This window comes from Magnolia sinica, chromosome 16, assembly GCF_029962835.1.
Source record: "Magnolia sinica isolate HGM2019 chromosome 16, MsV1, whole genome shotgun sequence".
Taxonomy (NCBI): domain Eukaryota; kingdom Viridiplantae; phylum Streptophyta; class Magnoliopsida; order Magnoliales; family Magnoliaceae; genus Magnolia; species Magnolia sinica.
Window position 1 is genome coordinate 72471714 of NC_080588.1, and position 24373 is coordinate 72496086.

General features: G+C 39.6%; 1 protein-coding gene across 3 annotated transcripts; it reads right to left on the reverse strand.

Annotated features, from left to right (window-relative positions):
- Positions 1-677: 677 nt before the first annotated feature.
- On the reverse strand, positions 678-19717 carry LOC131228578 (uncharacterized). Of its 3 annotated transcripts, none has more exons than XM_058224335.1 (16): positions 19526-19717; positions 13095-13306; positions 12063-12199; positions 11865-11975; positions 11645-11746; positions 11349-11457; positions 11062-11262; positions 10582-10750; positions 10341-10422; positions 10156-10246; positions 9742-9838; positions 6719-6812; positions 5313-5385; positions 1858-2031; positions 1626-1748; positions 678-950 (listed from the first exon to the last, which is right to left on the reverse strand). In XM_058224335.1, the coding sequence occupies exons 1-16, from the start codon at positions 19536-19538 to the stop codon at positions 789-791; spliced, it is 1950 nt and encodes a 649-aa protein (XP_058080318.1). In that variant the 5' UTR covers positions 19539-19717; the 3' UTR covers positions 678-788. The 3 variants fall into 3 exon arrangements, with proteins under 3 accessions (XP_058080318.1, XP_058080317.1, XP_058080319.1); XM_058224334.1 differs by having other exon boundaries at positions 10156-10249; positions 19526-19716; XM_058224336.1 differs by lacking the exon at positions 19526-19717 and adding an exon at positions 19232-19358 and having other exon boundaries at positions 10156-10249.
- Positions 19718-24373: the final 4656 nt, after the last annotated feature.

The window sequence follows — 24373 nt, forward strand, 5'->3', positions numbered from 1 at the left end:
CGATGATGATGATGGTAAGGATATTTATCCATATAATGCAACTGGACTATTAGGTTGCAGATCAAACCCTATCTCATTGTGCAATTTACTCTTGAACCGTCTCCAACCTTCATACCATTTATCCTCAAACCATCCACACAATGGGCCACTAGATCAATGATCAGGCAGGTCAGGCCTATTCGTTTTGACCCATCACCCCGCAGCGTTCAGGGCTACAATTTACTGTGCACTAGCTTTGTTCAGTACTCCTTGTTTGCATTCCCCATCTATCAATCTGATAATAGAATCCTGCATCAGCAAACGTGCCAGGGAGCTTTGATTTTGTGATCAATACCGCTGATCAAATGGATCACAGAAAATGCCCTGATTCAAATTTGTAGCCCCATGTGGTGCAAGTAGATGGTTAGGAATAGAATGAGCCATCCGCATTCAAGTAAAACTCAATCAAGGATCAAAATGTTCTAGATCTTTGGGCGTGGCCAATTTTTAGGTATCTCCACACATGACGGGGCCCATCAGATCATCAACCGATTCCTCAATCACATATGCCAACCTTTTCTTTTTTTCTTTTTTGGGTAACAGATAATCTCAGTATTCTCTTTGCTTCTGTAATAAGGCTTTGTTTCTTTTTCGTTTCTTTGTAAATTTATCACCTTTGAAAAATACAAAAATACAAATAAAAACCAAGTCTTCTCTTTATAAACTATAATATAATACTATCAAGATGTCCTCTATTTGTTATAATGGGAGCTAACTACAAGAAGAGGGAAAAGGAATTGCTGAGTTATTCAGGATGTGCACGTGCGGAAGATCTCAGCTCGCATGACATCAATTGCCATGTGATCAAGTGTGTAACGCTCCGGACCTAGATAGACACCCGTCTTCTCTAAGAGCGCCAGTCCTTCATCTCTACCGTACCTTGATGCATAGAGCTTTAGATATTCTATATCCTACACATCATAGATGACACAAAAGTTCCAAGTAAAGATGAGCTTTTTACCCAGGAAAATAACATGGCTAGAAATGTGGAAAGAGGGCTATTCAACCTATTCAATTTGTTAAGCAGCATAGTTTGGTAAATTGGTGGGCCATGGACATGATCTCGGCAATAGCATTCACAGCTAAAAGTGTCGACTGAGTTAATAGATTATATCTGCATTTATCGGCAACACAAACACCCACATTGGTGGGAAAAGGAGACAGCAATAGCTGCAATACAAGGAATTATATGTGATTGTCGACCTGAGCATATGCATCACATCGCTAGGCCTCAAATTAGTGCCAGTGAGGCTCATGGTTTGGTGATTCTGACGGTTGTTTTGATGGACCCTGCCATGGAGAGAACATGCCCCAAGAATCTCCGGGATCAGAATATCCAAACAATCTAGTCCTCGCCATTTTTACAGTTGAATTTTGACTACTTGTGTGTCATTTTTTAATTGTCTATGAGCGGCCACGATGGATAATTTTGGAGCGCAGTATGGGACTGATCAGATAAACCATGACCACCAAACCATGCGAACTACTTCTGCAGAAAAAGGCTGGAGGATAGTATGAATATTCCTGGGTCAATAAAATGATGCTCAAGCATCATCAATGGATTTTTATGAACCCCTGTCAAATACCTGCAAGCCGCTGAGGATGCGCTCTAGCCTGGCAGAAGCAACGGGTTGATGAGATGGGGAGAAAACCTCGCCAGGATAAAACAAGACCCCATCGCCTGGCGGAAGCCCACGCCTGAATCTTATCTGCAGCATGGACATTCGGCACCAAAAATTGGTGAATGTGAAGTAGCTTAAAGGCACCCTTTACTCATCATCATCAGAGGTGGATACAGAGTCAAAAGCCAAGCAATACCTCTGCACTCGCAACCGTTGATTTCTCATAGCAGTTGGCACCCCAATACAGGAACCCCTTGCCTCCTTCTTTCCATACTCGCCACATCACTGCACGGTGTTGTGTGCCCCGCATCCCGAGGTGCCAGTTAGGGTGAGGATCTGAAGGTCCCATGCACACGTAGGTCCACCATTCCTGCATGAAAGAACATACCTCAGCTTCCCTCCTATATACTGAGATAGATGGTTATGGATAGACTGAATACAAGGTCGAGAACTTGATATTGCTTAGGGTTAGATTCTGATTGTAAATAAGTTGTTCTGCAGTCTGTATACAGAGTTGTTATCTTGTGAATGAGAGTTCGGAGTTCGAACAGAGCTCACTTGCTTCTGCCCTCTTCTTGATGTGCAGGCCCTCTCTACTGTTCTTTCTTGAGCAGACCGAGTGTGCCCATGAAAATGATCTTGAAACCCAACTTGGCAAGTGTTTTAGTGTCTCATTAGCTTCCCTTGATACATTATACAAAAAAGATGTTCATGTGTGATGCTCAATCACTAATTCCAAGGTTCTGATATATTTGAAGAGACCTTTGCTTGATAGTGTTATGAGTCTCCTTATTTTATACCATAATTGACCGAGAAAAAAAGATGCTATGAGAATTATGAACCATGCAATCACTACAGAAGTCTGCTGGACACACACACACACACACACACAAAAAGGTTTTTAATTCCATCCACATGGATCTCCTATCCATGTCAGTCCCAAAAAGTAGTATTTTGTTTTAACGTGTTATACAGACACATGGACGTAAAAATTATAAATTCCATAGATGCAGATCAAGTTATTATAAGCCAGATGAGTGGTACACCATACAATATTTTAGTAAAGTGAATTGAAAATTTCATCCAGAACACTGTCAGCATGATTTTTAAGCAATTGCAAAAATGCATCCAGTTACTTCGCTCGGTTACAACTTAGATTTTCAAAGGCTAGCCCAGGTAAAAGCAAATACAGGTAAATTGGCACACCTTGATAACGGTGGTGGTACTCAACGTAACGCGCACCGATGGCAGAAAAAGTGAAGAAACGTGGATATAATCAGAAGCATACCAGATGTCGGGGCAAAAATCAGCCAAGCATAATTTTCTTTCTGATTGAGAAGGTTACTCAATCATGCAAAATTCCTAATCAATCATTATTGCTAAGTGGGAGAAGAAGTGGCACATGAGTAGCGAAAGGTGTCACTCCAAACCAAGGTATCCTGTATCGGTATCGGTTGGCGTAACGGTGCCCTCCAAAACCGATATGGATACGGGGGCATAACAGCCCGTAACGGCGCAATTTTATTTTTTTTTTGCCAAAAAAATATGGATTAAATCTGGAATATTCTAAGCATTCTAAATATGCATTCATTTATAAATTGGAACATGTTTATGGTGGTGTAACGGTCCACTCTTTGGTGAGAAGTTGTATCGGACTGTCTGATTAATTTTTGAACCAGGTAACCTGAATTTGACTACAAAATTCATATATTTAATTTTCTAAATATCTAATTCATATACTTAACAATTTAATATCTTTCTCCCAATAGTTCTTTAAAAAAATGAAATTAAATTCAAGTAAATGGCGTTGCCAATTTCGGGTTAACTTGGAGGACCATTTTATACCCCAAATTAGCCTCAAATTCATGCAATTTATTGCCATTATCCCACTTATGTATTGGTGGACATTTATTGGATAGTGAATCATGAAAAAAATCAAAAGGCCTTATTTTAAAAAATAAAAGTCCACAAAATAACAATTAAAACTATTCAAATAATTTGATTTTGGCATTGTGAGTTAGCAATTGCAGTTCATAATTTAATTGGTAAATTTTAAGTTAATATATATCTCGTGTACAATTTTTTAAGGGCCCGAATTAGGCGGGACTCGGATTGTGAAGTGTAGCACACGTGTCAAAGTTTTTTGGGCCCCACCCGTGATGAATGTGTTATATCTAAACCGTCCATTCATTTGACGAGATCATCTTAAGGCATGACATGAAAAATAATACAAATCTAATTATCAAGTGGACCACACTGCAAAAAGCAGTGGGGGATTGAATGTCTACCATTGAAACCTTTTTTGGGATCACAAAACTTTTGGATCAATATGAAATTTGTTTTTCCTCTTCATTCAGGTCTTTTTGACCTTATGAACGGATTGGATGGAAAATAAATGTTATGGTGGGCCTACGAATTGTTTAACGGTGAAAATCATCATCTCCGCTGCTATTTTTGGTGTGGTCCAGACGATCTTTGGATACGATTCATTTTTTGGGTAATGCACTAAAATGATATTTAAAAATAGATGAACGGTGTAGATATAATAAATACATCACTGTGGAGCCCATATAACTTTGATCTCCTTTGAACCGTTTGTACAACTCGGAGCTCGAGGAGTGTCAGCGCCCGTCTTAGCGAGACATGTACCTACAGCAGCTAAGCTGGTGTGTGGTACACCTGCAAAAAAAAAAAGCGAGAGAGGAGAGAGGGAAACCGAAAAGAAAAAAGAGGGAAAGAAGAAGAAAGAAAAGAGGGAAAGAACAGAGAGAGAGAGAGAGAGAGAGAGAGAGAGAGAAGAAGAAGAAAACGAAGGCCGCAGCCGCAGCCACAGCCGCAGCAGGGCCACAGCTGTCCGAGAAGAGGAAGAAGAAGAAGAAAGAGAAGAAGAAAGGTAAGTTTTTTTCTTTTTCCTTTTTTTTTTTTCAAGGCCTGTAACAGCCATTACGGGTCCGTAACGGCCGTTACAGTTACAATATCGGCCCATCGCCCATTACGCCCCCGTATCACGTAACGGGCCCCACCATTACCGTTACGTATCGGCCGTACGTAACCGATTTGGGATACCTTGCTCCAGACTCACTTGTTGGACCTTTTCTTACCATACCATCTGTGAGCACAACATGCACTATCTGATTTCACGGGTGAGAGCCAAAGGACCACCCTTGTCCCTTAATGGTGTTACCAAAATAACACTATTCAAGCAACCCTGATTGCCTGAGCACTTTTCTCTTTGATTGATTCACTCAAAAAGAGATGATGACCTGGATGTGATCTTCAGATTGTTGGATTAATTCCATGATGTGTCAAAAATGGTGCAGGTTTTTTACATTTAGTTGGTGTGATATTTTGCATGGTCTTTCTGGTGATCCTTGGATGAGCAGCTCAAATAATCTGAAGGATTAAGATGGGTCTCAATTTGCTTAGGTGGAGCCACTTCTACATCTTTTGTAGGGTCATGAGTTAATCAATAGCACTGGAGTTGATGTTTCACACTGGTAAACTCATCTAGTTATCCTCTATCCTTTACTATCTCTTGAACCTTTTGTCTCTCCTCTGTTTGCTCCACGCATGCCGCATGTGTGTCTTTTACTAGTAAGATATGATATATGTAACCAATGACATATAAAACAAGAACACCATAAATCTTACCTCACCATTGTCTGGCTGTATCTCTGCAATTATATCTTTAACCAAATCCTCCCGATTACCTAGAACCCACTCACTGCAGAAGTAAAACAAATCAATACCAACCATAACTGTCTTGTTGCGAATACTCATAAATGTAATGTTACTTGGATATTAGAAGTTACTACCACATCTTGTATTTTAAGCAACTACAATATCTGATAAAGAACAATAAGCCTAATGCTTGTTTGAGTAATAAAAACAAAACAAAACTTGAAAGGACATTAATCTCGCTCATTATTATGACTCACAGAAGAGCATTCATCATGGTTTTATGGGGAAGTGTAGGAATACCTGTGGTACAAAGCAACAGAACCCTGGCATCCTTCATATTTATTTGATTAATAAGAGGTATCAGAATGCAAATATTGTTTTTTATAAGTCAAATTACTTCATTAAAGGAAAAAGTAGGTACAGAATAAAAATACAGCATGGGAAGCAGTAGCAAGGCTGCCAAGATAATTAACCCAACATGCAACAACACAAACGGGAAACTTCGATTCCCTACACAAGCCCTTCCACAGCCACCTACCTTTCTTACCCCAAGCTTCGGAATACCAACTCTCAAATAACTGAGAGACATATTGGGAAGACCTGATTCCTCCCAAATTTCATTAAGACAGCTGACCAGACCTCCATATCACAGTGGATGAGGAGGTGATTAGCTAACTCCTCAGCCTTGAAGGAAATGACGCACCTAATAGGCACGCATATCCCTTTCTGTGTAACTGGTCTACTGTTAAAATTTTAACCCGCACGCAAGCCACATTAAGGCCTTAATTTCTAAATGGAACTTAGCAGACCATAGATTGCCAACAAGAAAAGGGAGGACAAAGGAACTGTCAGACAGGAGATAGGCGAGAGACTTTTTGGACAATCTGCCATCCCACTGCAGGCTCCATACGTGCGAGATGTTATAGTGTAAATATTGTTCATCAGCCTCAGGTACATAGTCCCCTACAGTTGTATTATGATAGCATAATTATCCAGTAATCATGGAAAACATCCCAAAGGATTCCCTGAAATTTGCAGTTAATACAATGGTTTTTCACTTCTCCAAAATATGTCCGGGCAGATTTGGAAGACAACCAATGATCAGAGCATATGCAATAAAGCTACCCCGCTTCACATGAAAGGTAAACAGGTTCAGAAAAGGCGGGTGGAATTCCAAACAGGCTAAAATGCAGAATATTTGTGCATAAACTCCGTGTTACAAGTCTCATAACACTGCCCATCACCCAAACCTAGATGTCGAAAGAAGTAGCAATGGGATTTCAAATATATCTTACATATGAGTAGGCAAACTATAGCACAAGAACTAAAAGATGCTGCCAATGGATAGCATGTACACAACCAAAATAAATTGGTACCTTGTACAAAATATTTGAGTATGAGGCCGTAGAAATTTTGGAACTTTAACAAAAGCCTCAAAGTTACTAGGTGCAAGAGGTGCATCACTTGGCCCTGCATTGAAGAAGAGATCCATGAAATTTATATAAGGAAAGACCATATATCCAGTTGTAGACAATCAGTTCCTGACCATCACTCATATGTAAAAGGCGAACAGTACAAGGACGTAACATGTGCAGAGTGATGTTAGTTGAAACCTGAAATTACCCCAATAGCAAGAAGCAATATTATGGTAAATCATGTTATGAGGACAGACTACGCAGTCACTGACAACCATGTTTCAAATTAAGCATGTGAGAAGAGCATTTGAATGCAAAAAAATTAACAAATATTTATGGGTCCTGTCTCATCGCTTGGCCCTGCATGGAAGAAGAGATCCATGAAACTTACAAAAGGAAAGACCATATATCCAGTTGTAGACAAATGGTTCCTTAACCATCACTCATAAGTAAAAGGTGATCAGTACAAGGATGTAAATTGTGCAGAGTGATGTTAGTTGAAACCTGAGAGTACCCCAATAGCAAGAAGCAATATTATGGTAAATCATGTTATGAGGACAGACTATGCTGACACTGACTGGCATGTTTTAATCAAGCATATGAGAAGAGCATTGGAAAGCAGAAAAATTAACAAATATTTATGAGTCCTGTCTCCCACATCCAGCCTCCTTTATAGAAACTCCTTTCTAGTTTCTAAAATATGCCAAAAGCTAAGGATTTTGAACTATATTATAATTAACTGCCTTGGAAAATGCTATAAAACACTTTTTTTCCTGAGAAGTGAGAACAAGGCTATGAAGGTTACATTACATGACCATCACCATCACCATAACCATAGCCTTTTTTTTTCTTTTTTTTTTTTTTAAAAAAAAGGTAACGGAGATTATATTAAAAAAACCGGGGGGGGGGGGGGGGCGCATTACAAAGAGGGAGGACCTTCCCGCTGAGTTTGCCTTCTTGAAGCTATTTGAAATTGCCTTTACGGATCCTGTTTCACCAATCATATCTATCCAAGGCTCTATCCTTTGTATGCAAACAAGCCTTCATATCCCTCCTCACCACCTTCATCCAAATCCTATTAGATCATTCCTCCATCCTACTTTCAGACCCTTCAAACCCAAAAGGTCCTCCTTGTTGCTGGGCCCCATCTCCAGTTCTTCTAGAACATGAATGAACTATCTCAATCTTGACTGTATCCTTCCTAGTCTTCCTACACATGGGTCCTTACTCTTGCTCTGGTGGTAGACTCTTAGGAGTTTCAACACCCGGTCAAGGGTTCGACTACCCATAGGTGATGAAATTCCACTAAGGCGTGAGTGTGTGGGGGTTATGTGTGCGTGTGTAAAAAAATAAAAATACAAAAGTCTTCCTATGCATACATCTCAACATCTCATCTACTCACGTTGCTTCCCAAGTGCCATACTAATGCAGGGGCATTTTCACACCGGGCTCAAGTGAGGTGGCTTATGGGATGTGGGGGCACACTCGGGGTGGGCGGACCATGTGAGGGCAGGCCCCACCCATGTGATGTGGGGCCTACGAGGGGGATTTGGCCGAGGACCTAACCCATTGGATGTGGGGCCTAGGCTATGAGATAAAGGGATCGATTCGCCACGCTCTATTAGTTTGAGCTTTTAGAGTAAGTGGTTAGTTGTCCCACGTCAAAGTGGTATCAGAGCAGAAGGTCCCGTGTTCGAGACTCCTCACCGAGGGTGATTAATACAGGGACATTTTCATACCAGGCTTGAGTGGGGTGGCACGTAGGAAGCAAGGGCTCACACAGGTCGCCGTGTGAGGCGGGTGGCTCATGTGATGCAGAACCCATGTGATGTAGGGCCTACAAGGAGGGTGGCTCATGTGATGCGGAACCCATGTCATGTGGGGCCTACGAGGGGGGTGGCTCGTGTGATGCAAAACCCATGTGATGTGGGGTCTACGAGGGGGGTTCCGCCGAGGACCTAACCATGGGATGTGGGGCCGGGGCTATGAGATAAAGGGATTGATATTGCCAAATATTATTGATTTTAATAAAAAGTGATCAATCAACATCTTAATATAGAACTCATCTTCCTCCATTGTTTGGTCATTTTTAAGTTGTTGAAGTAATCATTATACACTTAACTGTTAATAATAATGCAATTACTTTTTTCAGAATTATAATGCAATTAATTGCATAACTGCTTTAAAGAACTTGGTGGAGAAACAAAAACAAATGTTCTGAAATCCATATGCTTCCATCAAGGTGATGATCTAAGACGTTGTTACATTCATAAATTTCAAAGATAGTCAGGGGATCGAAAGAACAAAACTATAACTATTGTATGGGAGTTAAAAGTTTGAGACACCAAATTCAGTAGTAAGGATGTCACGAGGAAACATCCTCTCTCTGTTGATCCCTCCATTGGCCAATTCTATCATCAGTCTCCTATGGATAATAAAAATATCTAGTGAGGCTCCTCAGTTATCTCCAGCTCCAAAACCATCTCAGAAAGGTTTTTGAACTTCATGATAAAAATTAATGTATTTTATATTATTGAATAACATTAGAAGTGCCACCATGAAACCAAAGCAAGCAATAATATTGAGCGCAATGAGGATATGTAACTTCTCCCTCATGTTAGAATCTGCCCAAGGGAAAAATAAAGATTGTAATCTTGCCATCCTGGATTGTGTTTCATTGTTGTAATTTGCCGGTTTTCTCAGCTTCTTTAATATTGGTACCTTTCAAAAAAATAATTATAAAGAACAAAGCAGCAGCACCTCCAAATCACTACAAGAAAAAAGGATTTCATTTCCTCATAAGACCTCAAATTAGATAAACACCCACATTGATTCATCTGACAGTCTGAAACTGGTGGGCTACCAAATTAGTGAGCACAGAACTAAGAAAGAAAGAAAGAAATATGATCCAAATGATGATTGCAAATAGAGAAATTTCAAAAGGGAGGGATCAAAATTCAGCACAGCAGCAGAGAAACTTTTACCGCAGTAATAAGTAGTTAGAACACGAGCATCAGGTGCATACGTCCGTAGCTCAGTGGACATGCTGCGGACAGCATTATACTGCTCCATGTTTAATGGCTGGCAGGCAGTTAGGCATGCGTGTCAGATCATCAAGATAGTCAATCAAACAAATGAAAACGTATGAAGCTATTGCCCAACCATATCAAAGGACAACAAATGAACAAGGTTTGAAGAGAGGGCAATAAATCTACACCAAAAAGAGTATTTCAAGTTTTAGATTTTTTCTGGCAGGTAAGATGCAGTTAAGGCAAGTAAAAAAAAAAAAAACATGTGCCACCAGAACTCCAGTCCATGACTGTGGATTTGCAACTCAAGTCACATAAGTGACATACCCAATAGTTGTTTCAAGTTCATTTGCATCAGCATGTTCATACCTCATCCCATAAGTAGAAGTAAGCTTTCTTCCAGTGAGCTTTTTTCTTCAAGGTTTCAACTTCTTTTTGCACCACGTCTTTAGCATCATCACTACTGTTGCATGTCAAAAACAGATGCTTATCAAACCTCACACAAATTCTCAAATACAAACACCCGCAAAGTGTGAGCATGATTTGTGGCATACCGATTAAGAATTGGAGTATATGGTACAGCATATGCAGCCAGTCTTGGATCTGAATAATATTCATCTGCCTTTGGATGATCAGCTACATCAAGAAGAAATTTTGATTAAGCATTTCACAAGAAGCAGTTGACTTCACAATGATAATGCATTTGAGATCTGAAAAACTGAACTTCTATAATGTTAATAAATTAGACAGAAGTTAATAATCTACCACAAAATTATGTTTCCTTTACCAAATTACCTGGCCAGGGACAGGTGTATGTTAAGACACGCATGCTGTCTCCCCATCTGCAAAAGAATGGACTAATTCTAAATTGAAGAAGCCACTTGAAGTGCCTTTCTAATGCATCATACCACCCATCACTCCCATGTTGTACTCCAAAACGATCCTCAATCACAGTTTCGGATATCTAAAGCACAGTTAAGAAATTCACAAAGATATGGTGTCCATTTTCTCAATAATTAAGGAACAAAAGCAACCTTTAGTACAATATCTCTGTAGATTGTCTCTTGAATCTCCCATGAATCAGACTATAGTTTGTATATCTTCATAAAAATTATCTGCACAACAAACTCTTAATGCATTAAACAAGTTTAGGTGTCACATATATACCTGACCTCTTCGGTGTTTGACAATTACTCTTTTCAGTGAAAAAAAAAAAAAGAAAAAGAAAAAGGTGAAGGAATCTTTTTAAAAAGCAAAGGAATAACGAAAGGATACACCAAATACAGCTGGAAGTGAAGGAGTTAATGGAAGAATGAAGTCCCATACTGTCACACTCAATTTCACACGGATAGAAATGTTTGTCAAAGTGTCTTCATCCATCATGTCACCTGACCCATTATCTGAAGAAAACTCAGTAAATATCGGTGACAAAAGAACTGTTTTTAAAGCTACACAGGCAGATTTCACTCTTTCTACCTACAAAAAGGAAACAAATCCATAAGAACACAGAGAAGGACCAGGAGTTCTCCTATGTGTTTAAAATAAAACCAATGTAAACCCACCACTTCCTCAAATGTTCCCCCGTCTACAGGTTCCACTATTTCAAGACAATTTTTAATTTCAGTGTATACTTGATACTTCTCAGATTTAGCTAGACGTTGTGCTGAAGACCTGTAAGAAAAGAACAAATCCATGTCCACATAACGGTAAGTACAAAATATAGAAAGCAGTAACAAACGCTTTTAATGTGTAGTCAACTTAAAATAATAACTATCTGAAAGTCTCAAATATAACTAAGAGAATACTACGTGCGCAGGAAAACTAATATTTAACTGAAGAAAACGGGCTAGAATATCACTCTGCATCGGCCTTCAGAGCAGTAATGAAAATTTCCCCTTCATATTGACCAGGTGGTTGCCCAGAGGGGATGTCAACTGAAACCCAAATTGCTGTGGTTTCTCTGCAACAAAGAAATTGCCTCCACAGGATCAATGAGAGAAATAACATTCAAAACAACTTCAATCACCCTGGATAGCAGCACTACAAAAAGCAGTTTTAATATTTCATGTGAACAGTACCCAGGAATTAGGTTTATTTGAGTGACTGGTAGATCAAGAGGTACAAGAGCATCAGGCACACCTAAGATAGACACAACACGGCGCAAAGTCAACGATTGTCCTACAACCAACCTGCAGAGAAAGCCACTAAGAAAAATAAGGTTCTCAAAAACAAAAATCAAACACAGGAAGGAGCTGTATCTTCAAATATTGTCAAACCTATCACCAGAAGTGGAGCACAAGTCAGTAGAGTGTACTTGAACAACCCCTGCAATACCAATACCTCCCCAAGAAACCTTTGGACGTAAAGCAATTTGGGTGCTTTCTCTTTCATTTCTTGCCACCAGAAGAGATATCTGTAACACACAATTTCAAAAAACTCTCTCAAAAACCAACACATTATCACAACTAAAGAACAGTTAAGAACAAGAAAAATACAAGTGGTTAGCAGCTGCTGCAACATTTAATTACCATCCCCCTTTAGCATATTATTATTGATAACAAATGGAAACTGCAGTTGAGGTACATAACCAATCTTCTTTTTTTTAAGCGAGCTAACATAACCAATTTGTGCCATGGTTTCCCCAAAAACACACTATTGAACAGTATATAAGTCTTTAACGACATTTCTTGAAGATGTTTCAAGAATCAACTGTCCTTTAAAAAGAAACATCAATACTGTAGCCTCTATCCGATTCAACTTCATACAAGCTTGCTATTAAAGGATCAGTTAAATGAGTTTTATTCTTTAACGAAAGTACAATTTTATGTGAGATTTCTGATTTAATTTTTTAATGTTTCTATGCATTGGAACTTACAGAAAGTACTTAAAACTCAAAGCATTGAAATAGCATTTGAATAGGTTTCCCTCTGATGCGCCTCTACATTCCTCGCTTCACTATTAATGAACTTAGAATATTAGAAGTTGGACATCCGCCAAAAAGTCAAAACTTAAAGGGACACCCATTGGACTACCCTAAAAAACTTAACTAGTGGAACCAATGGCTTTGAAGTTAACACAAGTAACAAATCACGTGCAAATCAAATTTACATAGGTCTCCTGCTCGTTAGATGAGCTGGTAGAGACAGTGTAGCATGTGTGAATGATCCAGGGGTCAATACCTGGTAGTGTTATCTTTCAAAAGATAAACAATAATAATTAACAACAAAGAGAGTTAATTGAATGACTGGCTTAAAGGAAGTTGAAAATTAGGCCAGCAAGAACAGAAAATAAATGTCAAGCAAACTTACAGGCTCCAAAGGCCGAGGCATTTCTTGCTGTCCAATGTTTGCAGTGCTTGGCATACACCACACATGCAATAAATCTGCAGATGGAACTTTTGTAGGATCAACTACACCACCGAGAGAATTTGAACAGTTCGAGATACCATCACTCCATCCATAACCGGTCCCTCCTCCAGCAACACCTTCCACTGGAGGCATAACAACGTTCTGAGGATTCTCTGTTGAGTAGAATAAAAGGAATAAAACATGGACAAATGTCACCAGTTCTGACTATTGAACCGAAGCTGCAAATTCTCTTGCCCGAAAAACAGAAAGAAGAAAAAGCCCACTTAATGTCTTTAGAAAATGGTATCCATCTGAATACAAAAATGGCAGAAAAACCACGAGTCACTAAAGAACCCCCAAAAATGGCAGCCCGCCACCCCCCCCCCCCCCCCCCCAAAAAAATAATAATAATAATAATAATAATAATTTTTAAAGCACCAAAGGCAGCCCAAAACTGCAACACACCGACCCACCTTAACCCAAAGAGATACGATCTACAGGAACTTTCAACATAGAAGCCCACTCCAGCAAATCTGACTTCGCTTTTCTAAAAGCATCCAAAGCCGAGCCACTCTTATCCCAGAAATATCTATTATTTCTTTACCCCCACAGGGCCCAAAGACCCACTAACAAGGAGCCTCCACAAGAGTTTGCCTTCTTTCCCAAAGCCTCCACCATGACAAGCTGAAAACAAGTAATCAATTGACCCTAGAATCACCAAGAGATCTTGAAGAGGGCGAGGAATCTCTCCCAAACCAATCTGGCAACCAGACAATGACTAAACAAGTGCTTTACTGTTTATGCATCGATAAGCATGATGAACACGTTGGAAATGACCATTGACCTCTTTTGGAGATGTCACCCAATTTTTACCCACCATCAAGCAAAGGCATAACTTTTAGGGAGCACCATACAAAAGCCGTGGAGCCGAACACGAACCTGGTGGTGAATGGGCAAGCACTCTTTTGAAGGAACGAAAGGAAAATTGACCCAAACTATCCAATCTCCACACCATGGCATCCTCCTCCCCTATTACTACATGAATATCGTGAAGTTGAGCAGAGATCACAATGAACTCATCCAACTTTTCGAAAAGCAATCTTGGCTAACCTTGGGAACTCGACTTGCAAAGGCCTTTCACCTAACCACACACACCTTCCTAGAATCGGATCCTCTCCCCATCACCAAGAGAGAAGCCCAACCCCTCCTTAAACTTTGTAGCTACGCTCTCGATCGCCTTCCACATACCACAGGCCCTATATAAAGATGAACTATTGATCCATCACCCTCCAACACTAACCCCATTGATGCAATCACCCCACATCATGCATGTGTGTACAAGAAAAGAACAACTTTCCCCTTTTAGCCCATCACGACTTTTCTTTTCTTTCAAATCTCTACATTAAGAAATGTCCTTTTTTTTCACATTTTTACATTAGGCAATGAGTAATCTAAAATTTTTCTTATTTAAGTATTTTCTTATTTAGGCGTTTTCTTAATTACAATGCTTTTTTATTTAGGTAGTTTCATATTTTCTCAGATCTTGGCTAGCCATGAGTTCTATTTTTAGATTCCATTGCTTTTATTGCTGATTGTAAGGATTTATTATAAATAAGGCCAATGGCTTATGGAATAAGATAAGTTGATTGATATCTTCTGTAAGTAAATCTCTATTTCTCTACGGTAGTTGTTGAAGCCTCGAACGCATCCCAAGCCATGCAAGATTGGGTGGTTGAATGACACGTTCATCCCTGTGACTAAGAGGTGCTTAATAAACTTCTCTCTAGACTGTTATCAAGAATTGCTTTGGTGTGACATCATTCCACTAAAAAGTCACGCATATATTATTGGGGCGTCCGTGGATATACGACAGGAATATAACCCATAAGGGTCACAAGAATACATACATCTTTATGTACAAAAGAAAGCCCATTACTCTTAACCCTATGAAGGATGGAGATTTTGAAGATGCAAAGTCGGCTTCCGCAGTGTTGAGTATTGACCCGATTAGTGGAGGAGAGTCATGAACAGGAAATCATGTATGCTCTGGTAGAATGCAAAACCAATCCAGTTAGTAATGTTATTGTTCAACCTCTTGAGATTCAGGGCATTCTATCCTAGTTTTCGGATTTGGTCCTTGATGGATTGTCAAGTGAGCTTCCACCAATGCTCGACATTCAACATGTGATTAATTTGGTACCTGGAGTGCCATTATAAAATCTTCCAGCATATCAAATGAACCCGACGGAGCATGCAAAGCTTCATCGACAGGTGGAGGAATTGCTAACAAAAAGTTTCATTTGTGATAACCTCAGCCTATGTGCCATGCCGGCGTTGTTGACACTAGAGAAGGCATCTGGTGAATGTGTGCTGACAATCACCCCATCAACAAGATAACAGTAAAGTACCGCTTTCCCATTCCACGCCTAGATGACATGCTGGACATGTTAGCGAATGCTACAATCTTTTTAAAGATTGATTTACGAAGTGGATACCATCAAATAAGAATTTGTCATGGAGATTGATGGAATATTGCTTTTGACAAAAGCATGAATTATATGAATGGCTATTCATGCTTTTCGGCTTGACGAACACACCTAGTACATTCATTCAAGTGATGACACAAATTCTACGTCCATTCATTGGCAAGTTTGCCGCCGTATACTCCGAAAATATCCTCATCTATAGCCGTTCACGAGAAGATAATTTGAACAATCTTCGCCAAGTGATGAGAGTATTACGCCACGAGAAATTCTACATCAATTTGAAGAAGCATACCTTCATGAGTTCTAGCGTGTTTTTTCTGGGGCTCATCATTTCGGCAGAAGGCATGAAGGCTGATTTTGAAGAGACAAGGGCCATTGTTGATGGCCTACTCCCATAAACATTCATAAGGTTCACAGTTTTCACAGACTTACAATGTTTTATCGAAGGTTTATTCGGAACTTTAGTTCCATCATGGCGCCCATAACTGAATGGGTGAAGTTCAGTCCATTTGAGTAGACTAAAGTAGCAACAAATGCACTTCAAAAAATCAACCAGAAAATGACAGAAGCTCCAGTTCTTAGACTTCCTGATTTCAAAAAGGTGTTTGAAGTTGTCTGTGATGCATATGCATCCCACATAGGCATAGGAGGTGTCCTTAGCCAAGAAGGACATCCGGTGGCCTTTTTCAGTGAAAACCTCGATGAGGCACGAAAGAAGTATTCTACATACGACGTGGAGTTTTATGTTATTGTACAAGCTTTAAAGTATTGGCGTCATTACCTCATTTATTGGGAGTTTGTGCTCTATTCTAATCACAAAGCATTATGTTACTTGAATTCTCGAAAGAAGTTAAGCGCTAAGCATGCTAAGTGGAGTGCTTATTTTTAAGAGTTCACATTCAACCTAAAACATCACGCCAACAATGAAAATAAGGTAGTGGATGCCCTCAGTCGAAAATCACACCTATTGTCTACCTTATTAGTTTCTATTGTTGAGTTTGAAGAACTTAAAAGGGACTATGCCACAAATGATGATTTTGGAAAAGTATTTTCAACATTCATTTCCAGCACAGATGTTGAGTATCCAAGATTTAGCTTGCACGATGAATACTTATTTTATGATATGAGGTTGTGTCTTCCTAAGAGTTCCTTACGAGAGCTTGTTATATGTGAGCTTCATTTAGGTGGCCTGGGTGGTCACTTTAGTATAGATAAAACGATAACCCTGGGTGAGGACCGTTTCTACTAGCCAGGTTTGAAGAAAAATGCCAGGATCGTTGTCCGTTAATGTCGAGCGTGCCAACTGGGTAAAGGTAGCAAGCGGAATACTGGTCTTTATACGCCATTACTTGTGCCACATCCTCCATGAGAAGACGTCAGTATGGATTTCATCTTGAGATTGCCTAAGACCCAACATGGCTATGACTCTATTTATGTTGTAGTTGACAGGTTCTCAAAGATGTCTCATTTTATCCCTTGTAAGAAGACATCAGACGCCATGCACATCGCCAATGTTTTCTTCAAAGAGGTCGTTCGTCTACATGATATTCCCAAAACAAGTGTATTTGATTGTGATGTTGAGTTTATGAGCTACTTCTGTTGCACCTTTTGGTATGAAATAGGAACTAAGTTGAAGTTCTCAAGTGGTTATCATCCACAAACAAAGGGCAAAGTGAAGTCGTCAACCATAGTCTTGGAAATCTACTTTGATGTCTAGTTGGTGATCGTATCAGTTCATGGGACAGTGTTATCACAAGCTGAGTTTGCTTATAACAATTATGTGAACCGGACTGCAGGACTCTCTCCTTTTGAAATTGTGACAAGAATGCGACCGCAACAACCTATTGATTAGGTCCTACTTCCTGGTGCGACTCGATTAAGTCAGGATGCTAAAGCTTTTGCATAGCATGTTAAGGAGATACATGAAGAAGTTAAGCGAAAAATCACCCTTAGTAATGAAAATTATAAGGGACATGCAAATGTTCAACAACATTTTACACAATTCCAAGAAGGAGATAAGAGTCGTGGTGCGACTTAAGCCTGAGTGGTTTCCTACTGGCTCTTATACAAAGCTCCACTCCAGAAAAGTAGGTCCTTACTAAATTTTGAAGAAGCTGGGTGATAATGCATACCTAATCGAGCTTCCACCCAAAATGAAGATCAGTCCCATTTTTAATGTGAAAGACCTTACAATTTATCTTGGACATCACGAAAGCACGAAAGAACAGGCTATCCAGATACCTGACGCACCACGCCAACTCAAAGAAATCATTGAATACGTGTTGAATGATCAAATAGTTTCCACACACCGAAGAGGGTATCAGAAGTTTCTTGTCAAATGGAAGAGCCAACCAAGATCCGACAGCTTGTGGATTTCAACATATGATTTCAAGGGCATCAACTCAGAACTTTATGAGTACATTGCCATTATCTTGACGAAGCCGAGTTTTTTCAAGCCAAGGGGAATTGATGCAATCGCCTCACATCCCACACGTGCACGCTTTGCACATGTGTACAAGAAAATGACCACTTTTCCTTTTTAGCCCATCACTACTTTCATTTTCTTTCAAATCTCTACGTTAGGAAATTTTCCTTTCCTTTCATATCTTTATATTAGGCAATGAGTAATTTTAGATTTTTCTTATTTAAGTACTTTCTTATTTAGGCGCTTTCTTAATTATAATGTTTTCTTACTTAGGTGGTTTCTTATTTTCTCATATCTTAGCTAGTTAGGAGTTTTATTTTAAATTCAATGGCTTTTATTGCAGATTGCAATTTGCAAGAACTAATTATAAATAAGGCCAATGGCCTATGGAATAAGATAAGTTTATTGATATTTTCTTTGAGTAATTCTCTATTTCTCTATGGTAGTTGTTTGGGGGGGTGGGGAGGGGTCTGATCTCTAGTTCAAGACTACAGGACTATTGAGCTTGCTCATGGTCTTGCATTCACGGTCTCAAGCATTTGGCTAGAGGATTGTTGTGTCTGTCCCCACAATCTCTTTCTTCTTTTCTTTCATTTATTTGCTTCCCCTTTCAGGATTTGCATTACCCGTACTTGGATGCTACCATATTCCTCCATAAACTCCCTTCTTCTATACTAAATCTCCACAATCATTTTCCAAACACGGCCAAGCTTAACCCCCTCCTTCAACTTCACAGCTATGCTCTTCATTACCTTCCACATGCTAGAGGCCCTATATAAAGATGAACTTTCGAACCACCCCACTTCAATAAACCCATACTTGGATGAAACCACATTCCTCCACAAATGCCCTTCTTTTGTCCTAGATCTCCACAACCATTTTCCCAACAAGGCCAAGTTCAACCCCCTCAACCCGGACAAGCATTTTAACGAATTCTAACACAACTCCTAATCACATTGCTTTCCAAACAAGATCTACATCTTCCAATACCGTCCAAATCCATAAATTCGCAATACATTTCTAAAATCAGTTAAAATTCACATATGCTAGCTGCTTTCCGAACAAAATATACATCTTCCTATACCGTTCAAATCCACGAATTCATGATACGATCAGTTAAAATTCACATGTGCTAGCTCAGTTAAAGATAAATACCAAATCAAAAAACAAATTAACTTAAACCAAACCCAATAATCTTCAAACTGCTCAATCGAAGGATCCATTCTACTCTCCGGAACCCTAGAACACGAATCTCACAAGCTCGACGAACGAATCCGTCCACTGATAAAATAGTAAACAGCAAACAGCAAACAGCAAAAGGCAAGAAGAACGAAACAAAGGCAATAGAAAAGGAAAAGGGTATAAATAAATAAATAACCTAGAAATATGATATCTAGGGGAAAGAGATAGATATGCTGCAAATGCGCCATTTAAGCATATAAAGGAGCAGATTTTTGAGACAGGCCTTCAAATCAACTGACCTGAGTTCTCCATTTCCTTGGAATCGGAGAGAGAGAGAGAGAGAGAGAGAGAGAGAGTGGCGGTTTTGATCAGTTTTGATCAGACGATCGCGAGACGATCCGAGTTCGGTTGCAAGGGCTAGGAAATGAGCTTTTGATCTCTTTCTTGCATGTCGGCATGTATCCAATGTAACGGACCCGAAACGTCTGCACTACGCATTTTCCGCAGCGCGTAAAACACTCGAGCTCTGTTGGGCCCGTTATGGCATATATGTGAAATCCACTCCGTCAATCAGGCGAGAAGAATTATTTTAACGGCGAAATATATCATTATCTTGATATAACTTAAGGTGGGCCACATCAATGAAAAACATGTAAAATTTCTCCTAAAATCTTTAACTTCCCATGGTGCAGCCACATGAGTTTTGGATCAGTCTTATAATCTTCTCTCCATCTTGGGAGTTACGTCTGATTAACGGGTTTGATGAAAGAGAAACACGATGGTGGCCCCACACACGAACCTATGGTTGGCATCCCAACCCCATAGTGCTATGTGGTGTGGCCCTACTTAGTCGTGGATCTGGGTCATTTTTTGTTACAGGGTCTAGAGTCCAGGGAACCATACGATGGACGGATTTGATCTTAGATATACAATATGGTGGGCCCAACAGACTCGGGTATTTACGCTCTGGTAAAACAAATGTTGTAGGCTATTTCGGTCCCTATGTAACGGGACTCGCCCCTCCTTAGTGCTGGCATGCACGCATGTGGCGATTCATCAGGTGGGATCCATCATCGTGACCATGCCATGAACAGGAAATCGGACCGGTACACTTATCAGTTGGGCCGTACCGGTGCGAGGAGTACGTAAGCAGTGTTCAGCATTCAACATGTGCTTGTGGCCCACCTGATCAGTGGACCGGCGTCAGCTTTGTACTGGACGTCGATTGCGTGGTGACTCTGCCACCACCGATCTCCGTGGTGGCAGAGTTTATATATATATAGAGAGGGAGGTTGAGTAGCGACACTGCTAATGATGTGACGTCACCAAATTCTGTGGCCCCACTATAACATATGTTTGTTTTTTCATCCACGTTGCATCACGAGAGATCATTCTAGGGTAGTATTCAAAGAATGAGTTACATCCAAAGCTTCAGTGGACCCCGCCACAAAAAACAGTGGGGAGAGTGACGCAACCGTTAGAAACTTCTAAAGGTCACGGAAGTTTTGGATCAAACTTATACTTGTATTTTCTCGTATCTTTAATGTCTTTGTTAACTTTTGAACAGCTTGGATTTTGAAAAAACATCACGGTGGGCCTCAGTAAGGTTTCAATGGTGAGCATCAATCTTTCCATTGTTTTCTGTGGTGGGTTCCACTGAAGCTCTGGATCTACTGGCTCATACTTAAAATAATATCTCCAAATGGATAGACATTGCGGATACAACACATACATCATAGGTGGTCCACATAACTTGGTGACGTCACCTCAATAGTGAGTCTCGCTGCTCAACCAGTCAGTATCTAATCCGCGTCACCGTTGTGCACTTCACCTCCTATCCTCTTGGGAACTTAGATATGGTGGGCCCTATAGTAATGCGTACATGAAATCTACTCCGACCATTATGTAACTGTTGGAAATTTAGCCGTATGGCTAAGACAACAGGTAGATTTGTGATTAAGGTGGACAATACTAAAGGAAACAATGGAAAAAGGAATGCATATTATTACATTTTTACTTGGTCCATCGTATTTTTTACGTGAAATCCACTCCAACCAATAGCTTCATCGAGAAAACTCTTGCACCGGTATAACAATTATACCCATGTTTGATTTATGTGCCAAACCGAATGACACAGTTTGGATGGCGAGCATCCCCTGCCTATTCCTTTCGTGTGACTCACCGTAATTATTCATGGCGCTGATTTTTTAGCCATATAGCTAAACATTTTTGTTTTTTATTTTTGCTAACCTTACCGGCAGAGTGGATTTCATATGCACATAATGGTGCCCCACCCTGGTTGGCGTGCGGTGATGCTAACCAAGGCGGTAGCCAGAGTGGGTGTGTGCTCCAGCAAATCAAGATGGGAAGAATCTGGATGGGCCCCATAAAAATGTGTATTTGAAATCCAATCCAATTACAATGAGTGTGATGAGAATTTAGGCCACATTGGAAGAAATAGTGCAAAGAATATCCTTCATTCAATTCCTACGGTGGAAAATTTCTTAGGGACCATGTAAGTTTTGGATCAAAGTACATAACACTGTCAGTTCACACTTCAGTGTTAGCCAATTTTTTCACTTGGTGTAGCCCACATAAATCACTCATGGGCCTAACTTTTCGTCCCATATATGAATTTTCATGAAAAAGATAATAGTTGGATTGGATTTCCCATAAACATCACTATGAGCCATGTAAAAATCCAACGGTAGGCGTCCCTTCTATGATTGTTTCCCTTGGTGTGGCCCACCTGAATCATTAATCCGAATGATTTTTTAGCCCTACGGATAAATTTGCATCAATAACATAATAGTTAGAGTAAATTTCACTAACTTATTATATTACATCCACCTTGTCCAAGTTCCCAATACCACTAGGAATTGGACCACACCAAGGTATCCTGCGGGATGGTTCGCAGGAGACCATTACTCTCTCTCTCTATATATATATATATATATATATATATAAAATACTTCAAAGACCATCTGAACTCAGCTTTCTTGAAATACCAATTAGGGTTGAGCACATGGTACTCTACATCTGAGTGTCAAAGTCATGGGTTCAATCCCATCTTGCCTATAAAAGAGGAAAAAAATAAAAATAAAAATAAAAACAAAGAAAAGCTACTAATAAAAGTTAATTAGCATCATTTCCATTTAAAAATGTACTAGATTAAGTCTGCATTTGGGTGCACTAGTGAATTGAATTGCAAACATCGAGTTTAATAAAGAGAAGATGATAAAAGTAAACGATGCTCCCTGGTCTTCATAGCAAGGAAATAGCCCCAAAATTGCAGTTACGATTTGTTTCAAGTCGAACTTCAAAGTAATGTCATTGCAATTTGGATCCTAGTCTCTTTATATGAACGCTAAGGAAATCGAAATATGTTATTTCTACTTTATTAGACTAGTAACCATCAATTCAATCAGGAATCAAACGCACCCGCACCCTGAGAGATGAAGACAAAATGGGTTTTTGTTACCATGCATTGAGGTTACACTATTGTGGTGGTTTGATTATCTTGATTCTGTCATTCCCATGACCATGCTTGTCGTCTGGACCGGTTTGTTTTCTCCGGTGATCGGGGAGGCTGATTTTCGGACAATGAATGGACCACTTCCAACATCAAGATGGTATATGCAGCACAACTCTCAAAGGAAGAACTTTGTGAGTGACCACAAAATCCACTGCATGGATTTCAATTCTATTTAAGTGTCATAATATCAAGTTCCCATTTATTAGTCTTTTGTGTTGAAAGGAGGCTGGAGAGTTGGACTTGATTCAAAAGGTTGAGCAATTTGTTCCAGATGGAGATGCATAGTCCACTTTGGTCCATTGTATCCCAGCTTATGTTCTGATTGTGTATTGATCTACGTCACGCGATGCTTTTTTGTAGTTATTTAACTAATATTTTTAAGAATCTTGCAATATCTAGAGTTCTAGATATCTCAGGTTCATAGAATTGAAAATTTTTCTTTATGAATTTCTAAAACTATCTTAAGCCAGATGTTTTTCCCTATGCTATTGTGTAGCCATTTTCTATAGTAATTCGGAGCCGGACCTCAAAAAAGTTAATTTCTGGATGGTGAGTTCTTTGCTGACAATAGATGGTAACTGCATTCTTTTAAGCCATAAATTGCACTAATGATTTATGACCATGATGCAAATCCATGACTTCATATTTTTTACCACCCTAGGAAATTACGTGAACAGTGTCGTATTCTTTATTGAGTAAACATCATCATCTTCATCATAATTCATAGCCTTGTCCCAGCTATTTGGGATCGGCTTTAAGAAACCTGTCTCACAATTCGCAAGTTTTGAAACTGGAATTCATGATTGAGTGGCAAAAGTTCGATGACTAGCTGCCCACCTCACACTATCAACCCTCCTTCACCCTGGCTTGGGACTACCTTTGCCTATTGCTACCTAGCAAAATACATAGTTAACAAAATAGAAAAGTGAGCCACTATCTAGACCCACTCTGACTACAAAATCTACTCATCATTGCCACTTTTGGTCATGCACTTATACAAGTTTGTATAATTGTGTAGCCCATAGTGAAAAGATGGCTGTATTTAGCAGTCAGAGTAGGGGCCAATAGCTTTTCCCTAAGAAATAACCCTTAAGTTCTAATAATTATAAGTTTATTCCTTTGAAAGACTTAAATCTATGTAGTACACATGCCAATGTGGCACACGTGCGCAGATGAAACCAGCGCATCATTAAGCACCAGTCGATCGAGGTGATCATTGAGAAAAATAGGCAAGGAAAAGTGCGAACCATACAACGGACCATCCCATCCTGACCGATTGAGCAATGGGCTCTGTTGTTATATCAAGAATAAAATCGATTCCCACCAGATTAAACCTATCCTGATTACGAAATATACAATAGTATGCCTTGAAACCCAAAGTATGCACATCATCATCATCATCTAAGTGTTATACCAACTATGTAGATGCCATCATCTAAATGCAAATTATCCACGTGCCATTCAAAATCACAGAGAATGGATTTTTTCTCGTTTAATTTTTCTGGGAAAATAAATTCACTGAATCCATTGAGGACAAATAGCCATGTACAAGGGCTGTAGGACACATCAAAGAATAACAAAACCCTAAAATACAACATCCCTCTTGGATTAG

Coding starts and splice junctions, on each gene's coding strand:
- LOC131228578 (XM_058224334.1), bottom strand. Junction 11,747..11,864: donor CAAATAAACCTAATTCCTGG/GTACTGTTCACA, acceptor TCTTTGTTGCAG/AGAAACCACAGCAATTTGGG. Junction 6,813..9,741: donor TCTAACTACTTATTACTGCG/GTAAAAGTTTCT, acceptor TCTTCAATGCAG/GGCCAAGTGATGCACCTCTT.